General features: G+C 45.7%; 1 protein-coding gene across 1 annotated transcript; it reads right to left on the reverse strand.

The window, feature by feature from the left end:
* Positions 1–10830: 10830 nt before the first annotated feature.
* On the reverse strand, positions 10831–12201 carry LOC143973595 (C3a anaphylatoxin chemotactic receptor-like). Its single transcript, XM_077474447.1, has one exon. The coding sequence runs from the start codon at positions 12184–12186 to the stop codon at positions 11215–11217; it is 972 nt and encodes a 323-aa protein (XP_077330573.1). The 5' UTR covers positions 12187–12201; the 3' UTR covers positions 10831–11214.
* Between the last annotated feature and the right edge of the window lie 6310 nt (positions 12202–18511).

The following is an 18511-nucleotide window of genomic DNA, read 5'->3' on the forward strand; positions in this document are numbered from 1 at the left end:
GGATTTCCTCCCTGTGTTGTAAAGGGTCACACCAGCACCCGATGAAAGAAGGAAAATAGATGTGGCGCTATACCTTATTAAACTCACTAAAAAATATAAGATGTAATATAATATAAATAAAATTGTACAAATTTTCCAGCTTGCTGGCTAGTATTTTTTAAAAAACAGCGAGAAACCTTAACGGACTGTATAGTAAAATCAATAGTAAAATCAATAAATAATAAAGTGCTGGGGGTTAGTCCTTATTAAATAGTGAATGCAAAGTGAATATAAATTTTCCAGCCTGCTGGTTAATAAATGCAATAAAACTGTACGGTCCACTCAAATTAGGTAAAGGTGAATAAATAAATATTTAAATAAATAATTAATAAAACTATCATGAATCAATCAATACACAATAGTGAAAACTACTAAAGTTGCTTGTGACTGTGATTGTAGCACAACCAAATGAATGGACACAAGGGGAACAATCAAACCTATATAAACGTGAATACTGGTGGGGTGGTGGGTGTAAACACACTGTGTCAAATCTCAAAACATGCCAAAAATACCACAATATAAAAATATAAAAATAGAAAATTAAATACAGTTAGGAAATGAAAAAAATAGTAAAAGATTAAAAAATTTAGTCCAGAAAGTAAAAAGTAAAAAAATCTTGCAGTGACAAGTCTAATATGAAAGTCCAATTGAATAAAGTTTAAAATTAATATTTAAACATGAAACGAATATTTGGTGGTGAAAAAAGTAAGTGAAGAAAGTGACTTCGATATTCGTTCGCAGTAAACGTTTGCAGTGAACGTTTGCAGTGAACGTTTATGGATTTTGCTCTCACCAGAGATATGACCCCGTCCGGGGTGGGTCAGCCTCCACAGTATAAGCCACTGTGTCGCTTCTTGGGCTGTCTCTGCTATGCTGCTGGGGAGATCCTTCGTTCTTCCGTGGGGATGTTGTACCTCGTTTACATGTGATAGAAAAGAGGACTGCCCATGGTGTAGTATGTTTGAAACTCAGTTTATTTGAAACAACCTTAAAAATACTCACATTTAGTACGAAAAAAACACGTATTGTATTAAAAGCGTTCGGAACATCCACTCGGCTGACACGCCGTTTGTGCTGAAGGTGTACGTATCTGGCCACGCCCTACGCGTTTCGTCATTCAGACGTCATCTTGGCTCCAGATGACGTCTGAATGACGAAACGCGTAGGGCGTGGCCAGATACGTACACCTTCAGCACAAACGGCGTGTCAGCCGAGTGGATGTTCCGAACGCTTTTAATACAATACGTGTTTTTTTCGTACTAAATGTGAGTATTTTTAAGGTTGTTTCAAATAAACTGAGTTTCAAACATACTACACCATGGGCAGTCCTCTTTTCTATCACATGTAAACGAGGTACAACATCCCCACGGAAGAACGAAGGATCTCCCCAGCAGCATAGCAGAGACAGCCCAAGAAGCGACACAGTGGCTTATACTGTGGAGGCTGACCCACCCCGGACGGGGTCATATCTCTGGTGAGAGCAAAATCCATAAACGTTCACTGCAAACGTTCACTGCGAACGAATATCGAAGTCACTTTCTTCACTTACTTTTTTCACCACCAAATATTCGTTTCATGTTTAAATATTAATTTTAAACTTTATTCAATTGGACTTTCATATTAGACTTGTCACTGCAAGATTTTTTTACTTTTTACTTTCTGGACTAAATTTTTGAATCTTTTACAATTTTTTTCATTTCCTAACTGTATTTAATTTTCTATTTTTCTATTTTTCTATTGTGGTATTTTTGGCATGTTTTGAGATTTGACACAGTGTGTTTACACCCACCACCCCACCAGTATTCACGTTTATATAGGTTTGATTGTTCCCCTTGTGTCCATTCATTTGGTTGTGCTACAATCACAGTCACAAGCAACTTTAGTAGTTTTCACTATTGAGTATTGATTGATTCATGATAGTTTTATTTATTATTTATTTAAATATTTATTTATTCACCTTTACCTAATTTGAGTGGACCGTACAGTTTTATTGCATTTATTAACCAGCAGGCTGGAAAATTTATATTCACTTTGCATTCACTATTTAATAAGGACTAACCCCCAGCACTTTATTATTTATTGATTTTACTATTGATTTTACTATACAGTCCGTTAAGGTTTCTCGCTGTTTTTAAAAAAATACTAGCCAGCAAGCTGGAAAATTTGTACAATTTTATTTATATTATATTACATCTTATATTTTTTAGTGAGTTTAATAAGGTATAGCGCCACATCTATTTTCCTTCTTTCATCTATTTTACTGTTCCATCCATCTGGATGGAAACATAATAGAGGCTGCTCTTACCTATATTACACTACATACTCTCTGTATAACAGATTCCATAGCGCACCCTATCCCTCTGTTTTAAACACCAGCACCCGAGCCCCAGGCCTGAGGTCACCCCCCCAAACCAGGGAACATCCTCAAGGGCCACCAACAGCCTCCTCAGCACTCCTTCTTCATCTTCCACCCGACTACCCCCCTGCTGGCATAACCCATCAGTCATGAGGTGTATGCCCCCTGCCAGCCCACTTGCTCCCACCAGCCAATCTCTCTGCTGGAGATTGGCTGGGGCTGTTATCAATACTCTAGGTAGCTCCTTCTAGACTCCACACTCTACTTCTGGAAGCTGGGGTGCTGCTTGCTGAGCCATCCAGCCTCTGTGGGTCTCTCAGCCCTGACCCAGATTCAACCCAGGACTGGCTGTCAGCCAGGCCAAATTTTCCTATACTAAAAACGGTACATACCGTATTTATCGGCGTATAACACGCACTTTTTTCCCCTTAAAAGCAGGGGAAAATCATGGGTGCGTGTTATACGCCGATCCCCCGAAATTCTGAGCCTCTGGGCGGCTTTCAGCCGCCTTCGGTTCTTCAAGGCGACTTTCAGCCGCCTTCGGTTCTTCAAGGCGACTTTCGGCCGCCTTCGGCCATTATCGACGGCTTTCGCCCATCGTCGGCCGTTCTCGGCAACTTTCGGCCGCTCTCGGCAGTTTTTGGCCGCCTTCGGCTCTTCTTGGCGGCCGACAGCTGCCGAGAGTGGCCGAAGGTGGCCGAAAGCTGGCGAGAAGAGCCGAAGGCGCCGGAGGCCCGCCGAGAACTACCGCATGCCACCGAGATACACATCCGGCTCTGTATCTCGGCGGCGGCATTTAAAAAAAATTAAAAAACAAATAGCAAAATAAAATAAAATAGACAAGGCTGCAATGGGGGACAAGACTGCATAAGGCTGCAATGGGGGACAAGACTGCAATGGTGGACAAGGCTGCATAAGGCTGCAATGGTGGACAAGGCTGCATAAGGCTGCAATGGTGGACAAGGCTGCATAAGACTGCAATGGTGGACAAGGCTGCAATGGTGGACAAGGCTGCAATGGTGGACAAGGCTGCATAAGACTGCAATGGTGGACAAGGCTGCAATGGTGGACAAGGCTGCAGATGACACTGATGGGCATATAAATGTAAGTTTTTTTTTTCCCCTTAAACTTCCCTCCTAAAAGTTTTTTTCCTTAAAATTCCCTCCTAAACTTGGGGTGCGTGTTATTCGCCGGCGCGTGTTATACACCGATAAATACGGTACTTGCATACGCTAGAGGGTGCTACATTTAAAAGCAGCAAACAATAGATTTACTGATCATTTGCTGCTAAAAATCCCCATTTGTATTCGTCATCATGTACTACTTGCACCTTGCACCATCAAATTATAGAAATCATGCAAAAAGCTGGAGCAACTGCCAGCAAACGTTGCCAGTTCCAGAGAAAAGTATTTGTACAGATGTGCTCTAGTTATAAAATATTATAAAAAATATTTTAAAAAAATGAGATTTACATGAATCATTCTAGTCCCAAAGAAGTTAGTCAAAATATTTTCTCCTCCCTTTAAATAGAAGCCACAAATGTTGGACCTTACTACAGCCAATTCGTCCCGATTGTACAATAGACCTATGGTGGCCATACCAGTTCATGCAAAAATATGGTTAAAAATAAAAAGGTTCAGTTGGGGAATGACCTGGCTGGCATCCTACTCCACCTCACCCCCCCATGCCAATGTAGCAATTTAGGCAATTGTTTCTCACGCATTTACTATATGCGCCAAAAGTTCTGCTGGAACATTTTGGTTAGATAAAGTAGAACAACATTAGAACCATGTAAGATTTGATGGCAGCAGCAAAGTATAGAGATGAAAAATTCCATTTAATTTGGTTTTACTAAGTTGGTTTTAAAGCTAATGCTGAATAGTGCATATTGATGGAGACCTAAAAAGACCACCTCGTGGGGTTATTTTATTGCATATGTAGAAAGGTCCCAGGCCTCTTTTGATCTAATGAGAACCTCCAGGGCCAAGGATAGTGCCCTTTCATCCTCTCACTTGCTTTATAATGCCTAGTACACACGGGCCGAATGATGGGAGACATCGACCGCTTCAATAGAAACCGTCTGACATTTGGCCCGTGTATATGTCAACCGGTCCAACGGAATCCGGTCATTTGGCCGGCGTCTGACGGTTGAGCATGCTGGAAAACCAGCAGCTGACCGTCTCCTGATCAGTGCTCTCAGCCATTTTCATTCAACCTGCTGGGTTGAATGAAAAAAAAACTATTATGCCCTGTACACGCGGTTCGGAAATTCAGACGGAAAAGGTCTGATCGGCTTATATTGTTGGAAAATCCGAACGTGTGTGGGCTCTATTGGACTTTTTCCATCGGAAAATCCGACGGAAAAAATTTGAGAGCAGGATCTCAAATTTTCCGACAAAAAAATCCAATCAGACTTTTTCAGATCGTTTGTTGAGAATTTCTATCAGACAAAGTGCCGCGCATGCTCAGATCAAATTACGAGACCAAAGCTATAGGCTACTAGCCTCAACGCAGTCCCGTCGTAACGAACGAACGTCATCACATTCCGAACTATCGTATTTTCCGACAACTTTGTCCGACCGTGTGTATGCAACACCAGCTTAGGACAAAAGGCATTAGTGTGTATCAGGCTTAAGCATTCATCACCCATCTTGCAAAATGCCAACAGAAGCCTATGGCCCTACTCATCAAGCCAGTGGGCTTGGCCACCTTAGCTGATACAGGATCACTAGTCTTATGCCGGGTACACACGATCGGAAATTTCGGCCAGCAAAAGACTGATGAGAGCTCTTCATCGGAAAATGCGACCGTGTGTACGCTCCGTCTGGAATTTAGCTGGCCGAATTCCCTCCAGCAAAAATTTGAGAGCACGTTCTCAATTTTCCTGATGGAAATTCTGATCGTGTGTAGGAAACTCTGATCGTGTGTAGGAAATTCTGATCGTGTGTAGGCAATTCCGATGCGCAAAAACTCACGCATTCTCAGATTCAACTACGAGACGGAAGCTATTGGCTACTGGCTATTGGACTTCCTCCTTTTTCTAGTCCCGTCGTACGCGTTGTACGTCACCGCGTTCTTGGCGGTCGGAATTTGTTGTGACCGTGTGTAGGCAAGACAGCGTGAGCTGAATTCTGTCGGGAAAACCTTTTTTTCGACCATAATTCTGATCATGTGCACGTGGCACGTGCACGTGGCATTATAGCATCAGGGGGAATTTGCCGCGCTGGGGGGGCTTTATGACTATAGCGAAAGCACCTCTGCTCGGGGGGATTAAAATGTATAGTCTCCAGGATTACATTTCAGGAGACAAGGTGGAGGGGAAAGGTAGAGGAGTCCAAGTAATAGTAGGTCCATGTATCATGGGTGGTAACCACAGGAACCTTTAGCACACTTGAAAGTCAGCCAGCAGTAGAGCAGAAGAAATCTCTGTAGGTAAACACAAGAAGAGAGAAGAGTAGCCACTACCCTCCATCCAGCCCAGGACACCAGAAACCACCAGTGCCCAGGGGCAGACTGACAACTCATGGGGCCCCCGAGCAATCAGAGATTATGGGGCCACACAGTATACACAAACAAACACACACAGTATACAATCACACAGTACACACACAGTATACACATACATGTACACACAGTACACACAGACATGTAACTATTGGCTGAGAAGGTACTGGAGGGGTGGGGCAGCTATAATCTCGGGATTTTTAGACCAAAAGGATGTCAGTCAGGAACATTTCAAAGACAGATGTAAAAAATTTTTTTTACATACTGTCCCTGGTTTTACTGAGGCTGGCAACCCTGATGGGGCCCCCTAGTGGCATGGGGCCCTCGAGCAGTGCCCAAGTAGCCCATTGGTCAGTCCGCCCCTGCCAGTGCCTTTGGGTCCAAGGAGACTGTGCTCTTTTAGTGCTGCCACATATCTCTGCAATGATCTGGATGAAACACAGCCTAGAATTATTGCATTACTTTGAATAAATCTATTTTCTCTTACATTGCTACACTCAGATTGGCTCTGCTCTCCTCTCTTCTAGTCTTGCATGCCAATCACTCTGAGTAGGGTCTTGCCAGCGTAAATCCAACCATGTCTGTTCTAGAGACCCCCAACTAGCTTTGTGGCTTCATCTCTATAAAATGTCCCCCCTTTTATCACATGCACCTTATCTGTTTAATGAGACTTACAATATTTTGGGGTGAAGTTTATGAGGTGAAGACCTCTGATCCTTGTCTACTCCCTTTACTGTATTGTTTTATCTCCCTAGGAAAATTAAAGTAAAGAATTAAAAAACACGCTCAAATTTTTCAAACATTTTCGTATTTATTTCAATATTACACTTTATATTATGTTTATGGGATGCATGAAATATCTGAGCCAGCTTACAATCAAATTTGTATAAGTCATGACACTCTACAGATACATTATACAATCCTCTATAAATATATAGAAAAGCAATTTTGGAAGAACAGCGAATGCAGACCAGCCTCAAGCAGTCCAGAAGTAGATTCTTTGGTCGGTGTCTGAGGTCTATAATACAATTATTGATAAACTGATTGATTGTTAGATTGGTTACAAAGTATCATTTACAAAAGGAAGATCAGAGTTCAGATGGGCTGAACCCCCATTCCAACAAAGACCACATGACCAAATGGAAATTATTATTATTATACAGGATTTATGTGGCGTCAGTCAGTTACCAAAGATTATAAAGGGGCAGGGGGAGGGGGAGGTTGGATGAGTTGATGGAGAAAGTAAAAGTTCAGTCTTTAGGTGGAGGCCAGGTAGACGTCCCTGAAGATATGCATATTCAGGGATCACCTAAAGGTGGGCAGAGTCGGAGACATAAAGGTAGATTGGAGTTGAAAGTTCTAGAACGTGGGAGAGGTTTTGCCAGTAGTGGCTGGTGTGTTTTTTTTTTTTTTTTGAGGGGGGAAGCAAACAATCCACCACCATATCTCCCCCCTGGGTCACAGGCAGCACCCCCCTCCCCCAGGTCAGTCAGTCAGTCAGTGGCGGGTGGTGGCGGCTTCTCTCTGTGCTGCGGGCAGCTTCTTCCTCACTTCCCACTTCCCCTGTGTCTCCTAATGGCGGCCAATCCGATCAGATCTCCATTTCGGCCAATTGGGTGACGGGGCCACTTCCTGATTGGCTGGGAGGAGAATCAGTGTTACAATGGCGAATATTCATTCACTATTGTCACGCAGCTGCTTCCTCACTTCCCCTGTGTCTCCTAATGGCGGCCAATCCAATCAGATCTCCATTTCGGCCAATTGGGTGACGGGTCTCAGGGGCCGCTTCCTGATTGGCTGGGAGGAGAATCAGTGTTACAATGGCGAATATTCATTCACTATTGTCACGCAGCTGCGTCCGGAGCCCACCATTTCAAGCTTATTAGAGCCTCTGGCTCTAATCATGTGCTTAAAAAAAGAAAACCCCATTGGAATACAAACGGCCGGCCAAAAGCATTGATGGGGGGGTGGGGGGCTATGGAGGGGCTGCCACTGGGTTTTTTAGAAGTCTTAGAAGTCTTGGAGATGAGCATGGGAGGAGATGATGTTCAAGCTAGAGAGAAGGAGGTGTTGGAAGGAGCACAGAGGGTGATATTTTGAGACAAGGTTGGTAATGTAGTTCAGGGCAAAGTAATGGATGGCTTTGTATGTTTTTGTTAGTATTTTGAATTGTATTCTTGGTGGAAGGCAGTGGATTGGCAGAGAGGGGTGGTGGATACTGAGTGGAAGCCAGTGGAGGGATTAGCAGAGAAGAGGTGGAGGACACTGAATAGAAGCCAGTGGAGGGATTGGCAGAGAGGGGTGGAGGACACTGAATGGAAGCCAGTGGAGGGATTGGCAGAGAGAGAGGTGGAGGATACTGAATAGAAGCCAGTGGAGGGTTTGGCAGAGAGGGGTGGAGGACACTGAATGGAAGCCAGTGGAGGGATTGGCAGAGAGAGAGGTGGAGGATACTGAATAGAAGCCAGTGGAGGGTTTGGCAGAGAGGGGTGGAGGACACTGAATGGAAGCCAGCTGAGTTATTGGCAGAGATGGGTGAAGGACACTGAATGGAGGCCAGTGGAGTTATTGGCAGAGAGAGGTGGAGGACACTGAATGGAAGCCAGTGGAGGGATTGGCAGAGATGGGTGGAGGACACTGAATTGAAGCCAGCGGAGGGATTGGCAGAGAGGGGTAGAGGGCACTAAATGGAAGCCAGTGGAGGGATTGGCAGAGAGGGGTAGAGGACACTGAATGAAAGCCAGCAGAGGGATTGGCAGAGAAGGGTAGAGGACACTAAATGGAAGCCAGTGGAGGGATTGGCAGAGAGGGGTAGAGGACACTGAATGAAAGCCAGCAGAGGGATTGGCAGAGAAGGGTAGAGGACACTAAATGGAAGCCAGCGGAGGGATTGGCAGAGAAAGGTGGAGGACACTAAATGGAAGCCAGCGGAGGGATTGGCAGAGAGGGGTAGAGGACACTGAATGGAAGCCAGCGGAGGGATTGGCAGAGAAAGGTGGAGGACACTAAATGGAAGCCAGCGGAGGGATTGGCAGAGAGGGGTAGAGGACACTGAATGGAAGCCAGCGGAGGGATTGGCAGAGAAGGGTGGAGGACACTAAATGGAAGCCAGCGGAGGGATTGGCAGAGAGGGGTGGAGGACACTGAATGGAAGCCAGCGGAGGGATTGGCAGAGAGGGGTGGAGGACACTGAATAGAAGCCAGCGGAGTGATTGGCAGAGAGGGGTAGAGGACACTAAATGGAAGCCAGCAGAGGGATTGGCAGAGAGGGGTAGAGGACACTGAATAGAAGCCAGTGGAGGGATTGGCAGAGAGGGGTAGAGGACACTAAATGGAAGCCAGCAGAGGGATTGGCAGAGAGAGGTGGAGGACACTGAATAGAAGCCAGTGGAGGGATTGGCAGAGAGGGGTGGAGGACACTGAATAGAAGCCAGCGGAGGGATTGGCAGAGAGGGGTAGAGGACATTAAATTGAAGTGGGTGAATGAGGAGCTTGGTGGTTTCATTAGTTAAAAAGGGGAGAATTGAGAGATGTTGCGCCGGTGATGTCTACAAGCTTTTCACAACCATTGGCTTTGGGACTGAAAGGACAGGTCAGAGTCTAGGATTACACCTAGGCATGGGGGGAGGGATTGATGGCTGCATTATTGATCTTGATGGAAAAGTCATGAAGGGGGGCACAGGCGGGAGGGAATATTATGAGCTCGGGTTTAGAGAGATTCAGTTTAAGGAAGCGTTGACATCAATGCTGATATGTCCGTTAGTAGTTAGTTAGTAATGCGAGAGGAGGCTGAAGCAGTGAGATGAGGAGTAGACAGATTTGGGTGTCATCGGCATAGAACTGGTACTGAACTGGCTCTTCAGAGTGTTGGTTTCACCCTTCAGAGGGATTTAGCTATTTATTTACTATTGAGCTCGCTTTTACAATTTCTTTTTACTGCTCTATAGAGACCTGCTGAAAGCCGGTCCTCCAAGTTCTTGCAGGGTTGTCCCAAAAAAGAGGACCCCCCCCCTCCCTGGTTGGAGAAAGGAAAAAGACCCAAAGGTCACAGAGCGGACATAGGAGCTGCAGCCACCGCTTCCCGCTGAGGGGGAGAGCCGCCGAGGAGGAGAGCCCCATCACTGCCAATGAGGAGCAGATCCCCACCACATGAGCGGTAAGTGCCACCGGACCGTCCATGGGGGGGTTAGTGAAGTGACAAGCAAGCCAGGGGACATGCCTGGCTGCATTTGATGGGCACAAGTGGCTGCATATACTGGGCACAAGTGGCTGCATATGATGGGCACAAGTGGCTGCATATGATGGGCACAAGTGGCTGCATATGATGGGCACAAGTGGCTGCATTTGACGAGCCCAAGTGGCTGCATTTGACGAGCCCAAGTGGCTGCATTTGACGAGCCCAAGTGGCTGCATATGACGAGCCCAAGTGGCTGCATTTGACGGCACAAATGGCTGCCATATGATGGGGCACAATGGCTGCATTTGATAGACACAGTGAAGCTGCAATTGATGGGTTCAGTATTTTTCAGTATGTTTGCACCCCCCCCCCCCCAAAAAAAATTTTGACCACCAACCGTCACTGCTGCTTGTCCATGTATATTTGAGGAAAATTTTTTAGGGCTTATGGAGGAAACAATCAACCAGGATACCCCAACCTGACCAAACAAATTTTGCCCCTAGAGCATGGGTGCTCGAACTGTGCCCTCCAGCTGTTGCAGACCTACGAAGCAATATAAGGCTGACAAGTACATTTGTAAATTCCAAAGGCAGAGGCATGATGGGACTTGGAGTTTCACAACAGCTAGAGGGCCACAGGTTGGACACCCATTCCCTAGAGACAAGCCTGTAATTACTTTCCATTGGACTGTAATTGACTGAATTGGCTGAAGCTAATTGACAAAATGTAAAATGTAGAAATTTGCTCTATCTTCTAGCTCCTTGGGCAATAAGGGTGAGGCTTTCCTATCTTGGTAGGAGGAGGGAATACCAGGCACTTGAGAAAGTTGTCCCTGAAGACCAGGGTTTTCATAAGCATGGGATATATCAATGCGATTTAAGCACGTAGGTTCGGCAGCCTAGACCTTATGTGTGTGCCGCCAACACCCATTGGCCGCGTCAGTCAAACAGCAGTAGGCCTCGATGACATGTGACTTGTACAAGATATCTGCCCATGTACAGCCACCCTAGAATGCCCTGATAAGATTTCCTGCAGTTGCAGTTGACCACAATCACTAGTTGATTCTTAAGCATTCACACAGAGGTCTTCCTTCAATTGTCTTGGCAATCATCCTTTGGCACATTTTACAATGAGATCTTCACTGTAGCGGCACGTCGTCCGCTCCAATGTGCTGATTACTCTCAGGTCGTGTTTTTGATAGGCTTTCAGTAAGTGTACTTTGCATGAGCTCTGAAATAGAATGTTTCACCTTATCCTTCATATCTTTCCCCATGAAGACATAGAGAATTGGGTTGATGCAACTATTGAACATGGCCAGAGACAGTGAGAACAGATCTAGGATGAGCGCTACATCACTTACAGTGAATAGCAGGACTACACCCATGATGTGGTAGGGGGCCCAGGTGATGAAAAATGCGACTATGATCCCTAAAGACACCTTGATGATTTTATTACCAACTTCTGTAGCTCTTCTATTGTGTAATATAAAAGCCACAGAAATGTAACAGGCAGAAATGATTAGGAATGGAAGCAGAAAACCAAAAACCATATTAATGTAAGTGGTGGGCTCTATTATGTGCTCTTCAGAATAGCAAAAAGTTTTGTTGTCAGGAGTGTAGATTCTTTGGTACAGGACTTTAGGTAGACACATCAGGGAGGACAAGGTCCAAATAGCCAAGCAGGTCATCCACGCCGTTCGTACTCCTCGGTGATTTCGGGCCCAAATGGGTTGGACAACCAGGATGCAACGGTCAACACTGATAGCCACCAAGGTGAAGACCCTGGTGAACATGTTCCATGGAACAATGAAGTGAATCATCTTACAGAGCACGGGACCGTACAGCCATTCTCCGTAGAAGAACTGCACTATAGTGAATGGGAGAAACAAGCAGCAGATGATATCGGCCACAGCAAGGTTCCAAAACCAAATGGTAGTCATGGTCCGCTTCATCTTCACTCCGGTAACCCAAAGCACCAGAGCATTGCCGGGGACGCCTACGAGGGTCGTGAAAGATAAGAGTATGATAGTAAACAAATGCTCATGGGTGTAAAAGCCCTTTGGTTCCGTCTCATCACTGACGTTGGACATCTTGTTCTCCTGTAAAGACATCAAAAGTTATTGCATCCATGTGGTTATCATCCAATCAGATTTTATTAAATGTAATATAAAGTAAAAGATTATTTCTGGTCATGATGGATTTCCGTAACTAGTGATGAGCTAAATTTTGGTCTGAACCCATGACAGGAGGCCCAGTTAGCTGCGGCCATGGAATTTATCATCCTCCCATAACAAGGGAAACAGTCTTTATCATAAAGGAGCGGGGATGCTGGTGACATCATTGACCCATTATGGCCACATGGACATATATTGTTCATTAGCATTGTCCACAATGATGTCACCAACATGCCTGCCCCTTTGTTACATGCGGGGGTGGGGAATTCCATGACCACAGCTGATTGGGGTGGCAGCCTGCTGTCATGTGACAGCCTCATGTGAGTTTGGGCCAAACTGAGTTCAGTGCAAACCCACGTGAGACTGTCACATGACAGGAAGCCCAATCAGCTTGTGGGTGGGGCCAGGAGTAGGATACCCAGGTTAAGGAAGCAGCTTACACAAAATCCACAAAGGGTTAACAGTGATTGTATTTCGAAGTATGCAAGTTAAAGGATAACAGGGTTTTGTTCAGAAAATAGATGCTAACACTAGTATTGTTACATATGGCAACAGGTGCAGTATCTCTCACTGTAACAGGTGAAGTATTGTGTGCAGTAACAGGTGAAGTATCACTTGCAGTAACAGGTGCAGTATCGCATGGAGTAACAGGTGCAGTATCGCATGGAGTAACAGGTGCAGTATCGTTTGCAGTAACAGGTTCGGTATCGCTCGCAGTAACAGGTGCAGTATCACACAGAGCAACAGGTGCAGTATCGCTTGCAGTAACAAGTGCAGTATTGCTTGCAGTAACGAGTGCGGTATCGCTCGCAGTAACAGGTGCAGTATCACTCAGAGTAACAGGTGAGGTATCCCCCACAGTAACAGGTGCAGTATCGCTCGGAGTAACAGGTGCGGTATCGCTCGGAGTAACAGGTGCAGTATCGTTTGGAGTAACAGGTGCGGTATTGCTTGCCGTAACAAGTGCAGTATTACACGCAGTAACAGGTGCAGTATTGCCCACAGTAACAGGTGCAGTATCGCTTGCAGTAACAAGTGCAGTATTACACGCAGTAACAGGTTCAGTATCGCTTGGAGTAACAGGTGCGGTATAGCTCAGAGTAACAGGTGCGGTACAGCTTGCAGTAACAGGTGCAGTATTACTGGCAGTAACAGGTGCAGTATTACTGGCAGTAACAGGTGCAGTATTACACGCAGTAACAGGTGCAGCATTGTTTGGAGTACGTGAGACTAGGATTGTTGGAGGGGGGGTTATAAGAGGGGACCCCCATCCAGATATACAGGAATTTGCCTCCCTGCTCCCTCCAGTTATAGAAGACCCCCAGCCAGTAGGACTGCAGGGGGGGTGATAAGGCAGCCCCTATCCAGGAACATAGGAACTCCCCTTCCTCCCCCACAAGTAAACAAAGACCCCCAGCTAGGAGGAATGAAGGGGTGATAAGGGGGACCCCCATCCAGGAATAGGTGAGGGGTGATCGGAGGGGACCTTGCTAACCCCCCTCTAGTAGAATGGCATGTAGTGTAGTGAAGACATTTGGAGAGTTACACACACAGCAGATAAGGAGGAAGGAATCTCCGTACAGCTCCGATGTCTGATGGAGCTGTGGGCTGTCTCTGCTGCTTCTACTCCTTGCTCTGTCCCCCAATGGTGGCGCAAGGATTTACAGGCTGGCTGGCTGACTGGCGGGGGGTTGGACAGCAGGCACCTTGCGGGTCATTCCTGTATGGGTGGCAACCTTACCCTCTGTCCAATCAGGGAGCGATCACACCTCCGGCAGCGCGCGCATCCCCTAGAATATTGTAGTACATGACGTACAGGTACGGGATTTCACTCAACAGAGCCCACCTGACGCAGTACATGTATCTTCGGCTGTCAGCAAGTGGTTGGTTAACCACCTGCAGACCAATCACAGTAAATATACTGCTAGCGGCACGTACATGTATGTGACCAGTCTTGTACATATATGTGACCATGTTGGGCAGCAGATTTCAACCAATAATTTTGGCCAAAACCTGCTGATTGGCTGTGTCCAATCACACACAGAGTTCTGTGTTTACAAAACTAGAAACAAGGAACAGTGATCTGGCTGTTTCTTCTTCCTGCAAAGCAGGAAGAAAAGACAGCCAGATTAGAAAGTAAAATCAGCACACATTACACATTGTTGGGAGCACAGTTAATCCCTTGATTGTCCTTCCCAGTGTCAGGGCTGGGCTTAGCCCTTCCTCCTCTGGGCTGGCCGATCAGCTGTCGGCTAATTGCCAGCTCTCTTCTCTTTCCACAGTTACCAGCTGTTCCCGATGATGCTCGTCTGACCTGCCTATTTAAAGCCTTCCTGCTCACTTTTTCATTTGCCTTCGCGTTGGTCACATCACAGGGAACCGTCTCCTGCTGTTTGTTTCAAGACTGGCTTGCTGACATCCCACCTGGCTTCTTATCCTGTTTGCGGTTGCTCTCCTTGGATCCCTGACTTCCGGTCTGGCTGATTACCCGATCTGGTTAATGAACTTTGGACTGGCTGACTACCCGATCTGGCTACAGGACTGCTTGACTATGCTTTTTTCTATTTACCTTTTTATTTTTATTAATAAACAAGTGTGATTTGATTGTACTTCTGTCTCGGTCTGTTTCATGGTTTCTGACACCCAGCCAGTGTCATTGGTACAGTGACAGTGTATAGTATTATCACTGATCACTGTATAATGCTCCGTACACACGGTCGGACTTTCTGACGGCAAATTTTGTTGTCACAAAATTGAGATCTGGATCTCACATTTTCAGACAACAAAATCTGTTGTTCCAATCGTGTGTACACAATCCCGACGCACAAAGTGCCACACATGCTCGGATTCAAGCAGAAGAGCAGCACTGGCTATTGAACTTCATTTTTCTCGGCTCTTCGTATGTGTTGTACGTCACCGCGTTCCTGGCAATTCGAATTTCCGACAACATTTGTGTGACCATGTGTATGCAAGACAAGTTTGTGCCAACATCCGTCGGAAAAAAAAAACATGGATTTTGTTGTCGGAAAATCCCATCGCGTGTACGGGGGAATTAGTGTCAGATATTGTACAGTACAGTGGAATGTATACAACATGAAATATATACACATGATGACATAACATACAGCCCCGGCCAAAAGCTTTGAGAATGACACAAATATTAATTTTCACAAAGTCTGCTGCCTCCGTTTCTATGATGGCAATTTGCATATACTCCAGAATGTTATGAAGAGCGATCAGATGAATTGCAATTAATTGCAAAGACCCTCTTTGTCATGAAAGCGCAATCCCATAAAAAATAAAAAAATAAAAACGTTTCCACTGCATTTGAGAAAAAGGCTTCAGGGTGCCCAAGAAAGTCCAGCAAGCACCAGGACCATCTCCTACAGGTAATTGGGCTGTGGGATCACAAGACCACCAGTGCAGAGCTTGCTCAGGAACGGCAGCAAGAAGGTGTGAGGAAAGGGGCACGCTCAGTGAGGAGAAGACTTTTGGAGGACGGTCTGATGTCAAGAAGGTCAGCAAAGAAGCAAAATGACTTTCTCTCCAGGAAAAACATCAGAGACAGACTGGTATTCTGCAAAAGGTCCAGGGATTGGACTGCTGAGGACTGGGAGAAAGTCATTTTCACTGCTGAACCCCCTTTCCGATTGTTTGGGGCATCCAGAAAAAACCTTGTCCAGAGAAGAAAAGGTGAGGGTTACTATCAGTCCTGTGTCATGCATCCTGAGACCATTCATGTGTAGGGTTGCTTCTCAGACAAGGGATTGGGGGGGGGGGGGGCTCACTCACAATTTTGCCACAAATAAAGAACCAAAAACCTCCTCTGAGAGTAACTTTTCCCAACCATCCAAGAACAGCTTGGTGAGGAACAATGCCTTCTCCAGCATTGATGGAGCACCTTGCTATAGGGCAAAAGTGATAAATTAGTGGCTTGTGGAACACAACATGGACATTTTGGGTCCATGGCCAGGAAACTTCCAAGACCTTAATCCCATTGAGAACTTGTGGTCAATCCTCAGGAGGCAGTTGTACAAAAAAAAAAACCCACAAAAACTCCAAAAATTGATTATGCAAGAATGTCGGGCGGCCATCAAAGTCCTGATGTTGCCCAGAAGTTGATTGACAGCATGCCAGGGAGAATTGCAGAGGTCTTGAAAAAGAAGGGCCACCACTGCAAATATTGACTCTCTGCATAAACTTCATGTCATAGTCAATAAAAGCCTTTGACACTTATGGAATGCTTGTAATTATACTTCAGTATCCCATAGTAACATCTGACACAAAGATCTAAAAAAAATACTCTTGCATGACCATAATATGTGGTAAAGATTACCCGTGAAGCGGCAACCTCTCCAGCAGAGTGCAGAACTGCCAGGATAAATCTTCACTAGTTTGTAAGGTGTGAGGTGTGATAGACTCACCCGGGACAGGGGCTTTTGGAGGGGACTGAATGATAGTCTCTTACATACTGACTATGGGCCCTGGCTTTTAAGGGAACAATACTCTTTGTGAGGCATATGCCTGGGGACCCTTGGAGTAATGTTACTTTGGATTCAAGTCCATGTCTCCCCGAGACACACAGACTCTGCGGTGCACTCCTGATCCCTACAGTGTGCATCTGTCACCTCGCCTCAAGGTGACCTGACAGTTTGATCAGCCACTGTCAGGTCACCTTGAGGCGAGGTGTCAGATGCACACCGTAGGGATCAGGAGTGCACCGCAAGGTTGTGGACCCTACGGCTGACTGCTGTGGATGGGAGACAGATCCCACCGGGGTTAGAACGTAAGATTCCCAGGGGCGCGGAGTCTAAGAACCAGCAGGTGTTCACCAGAGCCTCTAGTGGTGAGGATGGACTTGGCTGCAACTGGCTCCAGGTCGCGACCCCCAGGGTCCCCCAGCTCACACCCACAGTAGGCAACAGGAGGATAGGAATAGTGAGGGACAAAGCCAAGGTCGGGGCCACAAGCAGACAGGAATAGTCAGGGACACGCCAAAAGGTCAGGATCACAGGCAAACAGGGATAGTCAAGGACACGCCAAAGTCAGTAACGGAACAACAGAAGAGCACACAGCAGGTAACAGGAAGCTAACACACAAAGGTTGATCAGCAGGGTTGGCCTGCAGTGCACAGGTTAATATAGAGCTCCCTGATAGGAGCTAGGGTGGAGCCATGCCAGAGGATGGATTACAAAAGCAGACAGGTGAGGGTCGGCTGGTCTCTAGAGATGAACACATGGAAACAGGTAAGCAGACAAACTATTGCATAACCATGACAGGCGCTGGATGACCTTGTCCCGGCACTGAGTAGAAAAACACAGCTGGACTACCCAGAAGAGCAATAGCCCTTCAGGCTGGGATCTCCTCCTCCTGGGCAAGAAGAACCCTTCTGCTTTCATGGTAACTGTAAAAAAAAAAAAATTAAAGCTTCTCCTATGGAGATTTTTAGGTACCAAAGTTTGTCGGCATTCCACGAGTGCGTGCAATTATAAAGCGTGACATGTTTGGTATCTATTTACTCGGCGTAACATCATCTTTCACATTGTATTTAAAAATTGGAATAACTTTGCTGTTTTTTAATTTTTTTATTTTTTATATTGCAACTATCGCCATTTTATTCTCTAGATTCTATGCTAAAAAAAAATATATATATAATGTTTGGGGGTTCTAAGTAATTTTCTAGCAAAAAAATTGAGATTTTAACTTGTAAACACCAAATGTCAGAAAAAGGCTTAGTCATGAAAGGGTTAAAAAAAAAAATCCTACATGCCCGGTCGCTCAAATTCGATGGCTGCACTGAAATTGGCCATTGCTGCAGCCCTCTCACAGGAAATTTGAGCGCTCGCGGAACACCCCGTAATGAACGGCGAGACCGTCAATGCACTGCAAGATCACAGTGACCTGACCAGCATGCTTTGGCCAATCACAGTGCGCTGCTGTGAGAGTCATGATTGGCCAAAGGCAGAGTGCATTTACCCAATCATGGCTCAGGATGTTGAGTCCACGCCCCACACTATGTTAGGCTGCTTGCAGGGCATAGTTTCATGAATGAGAGCAGCAAAATGACACTTGTAAAGGAAAAAATGTCATTTAAAACTGCTTGTGGCTGTAATGTATTGTTGGATCCCAGCAATATAGATAATATAGATAAAAATCTTTGGGAAAAAAATTGGCATGGGTTCCCCCCAGTCCATTACTAGGCCCTCCAGGTCTGGTATGGATATTAAGGAGAACCCTGAGCCAAATTTTTTTTTTAAAACGG

Source organism: Lithobates pipiens, unplaced genomic scaffold (genome assembly GCF_037356315.1).
Source record: "Lithobates pipiens isolate NorthernLeopardFrog02 unplaced genomic scaffold, aLitPip1_a1.2 Scaffold_84, whole genome shotgun sequence".
In the NCBI taxonomy this organism is placed as follows: domain Eukaryota; kingdom Metazoa; phylum Chordata; class Amphibia; order Anura; family Ranidae; genus Lithobates; species Lithobates pipiens.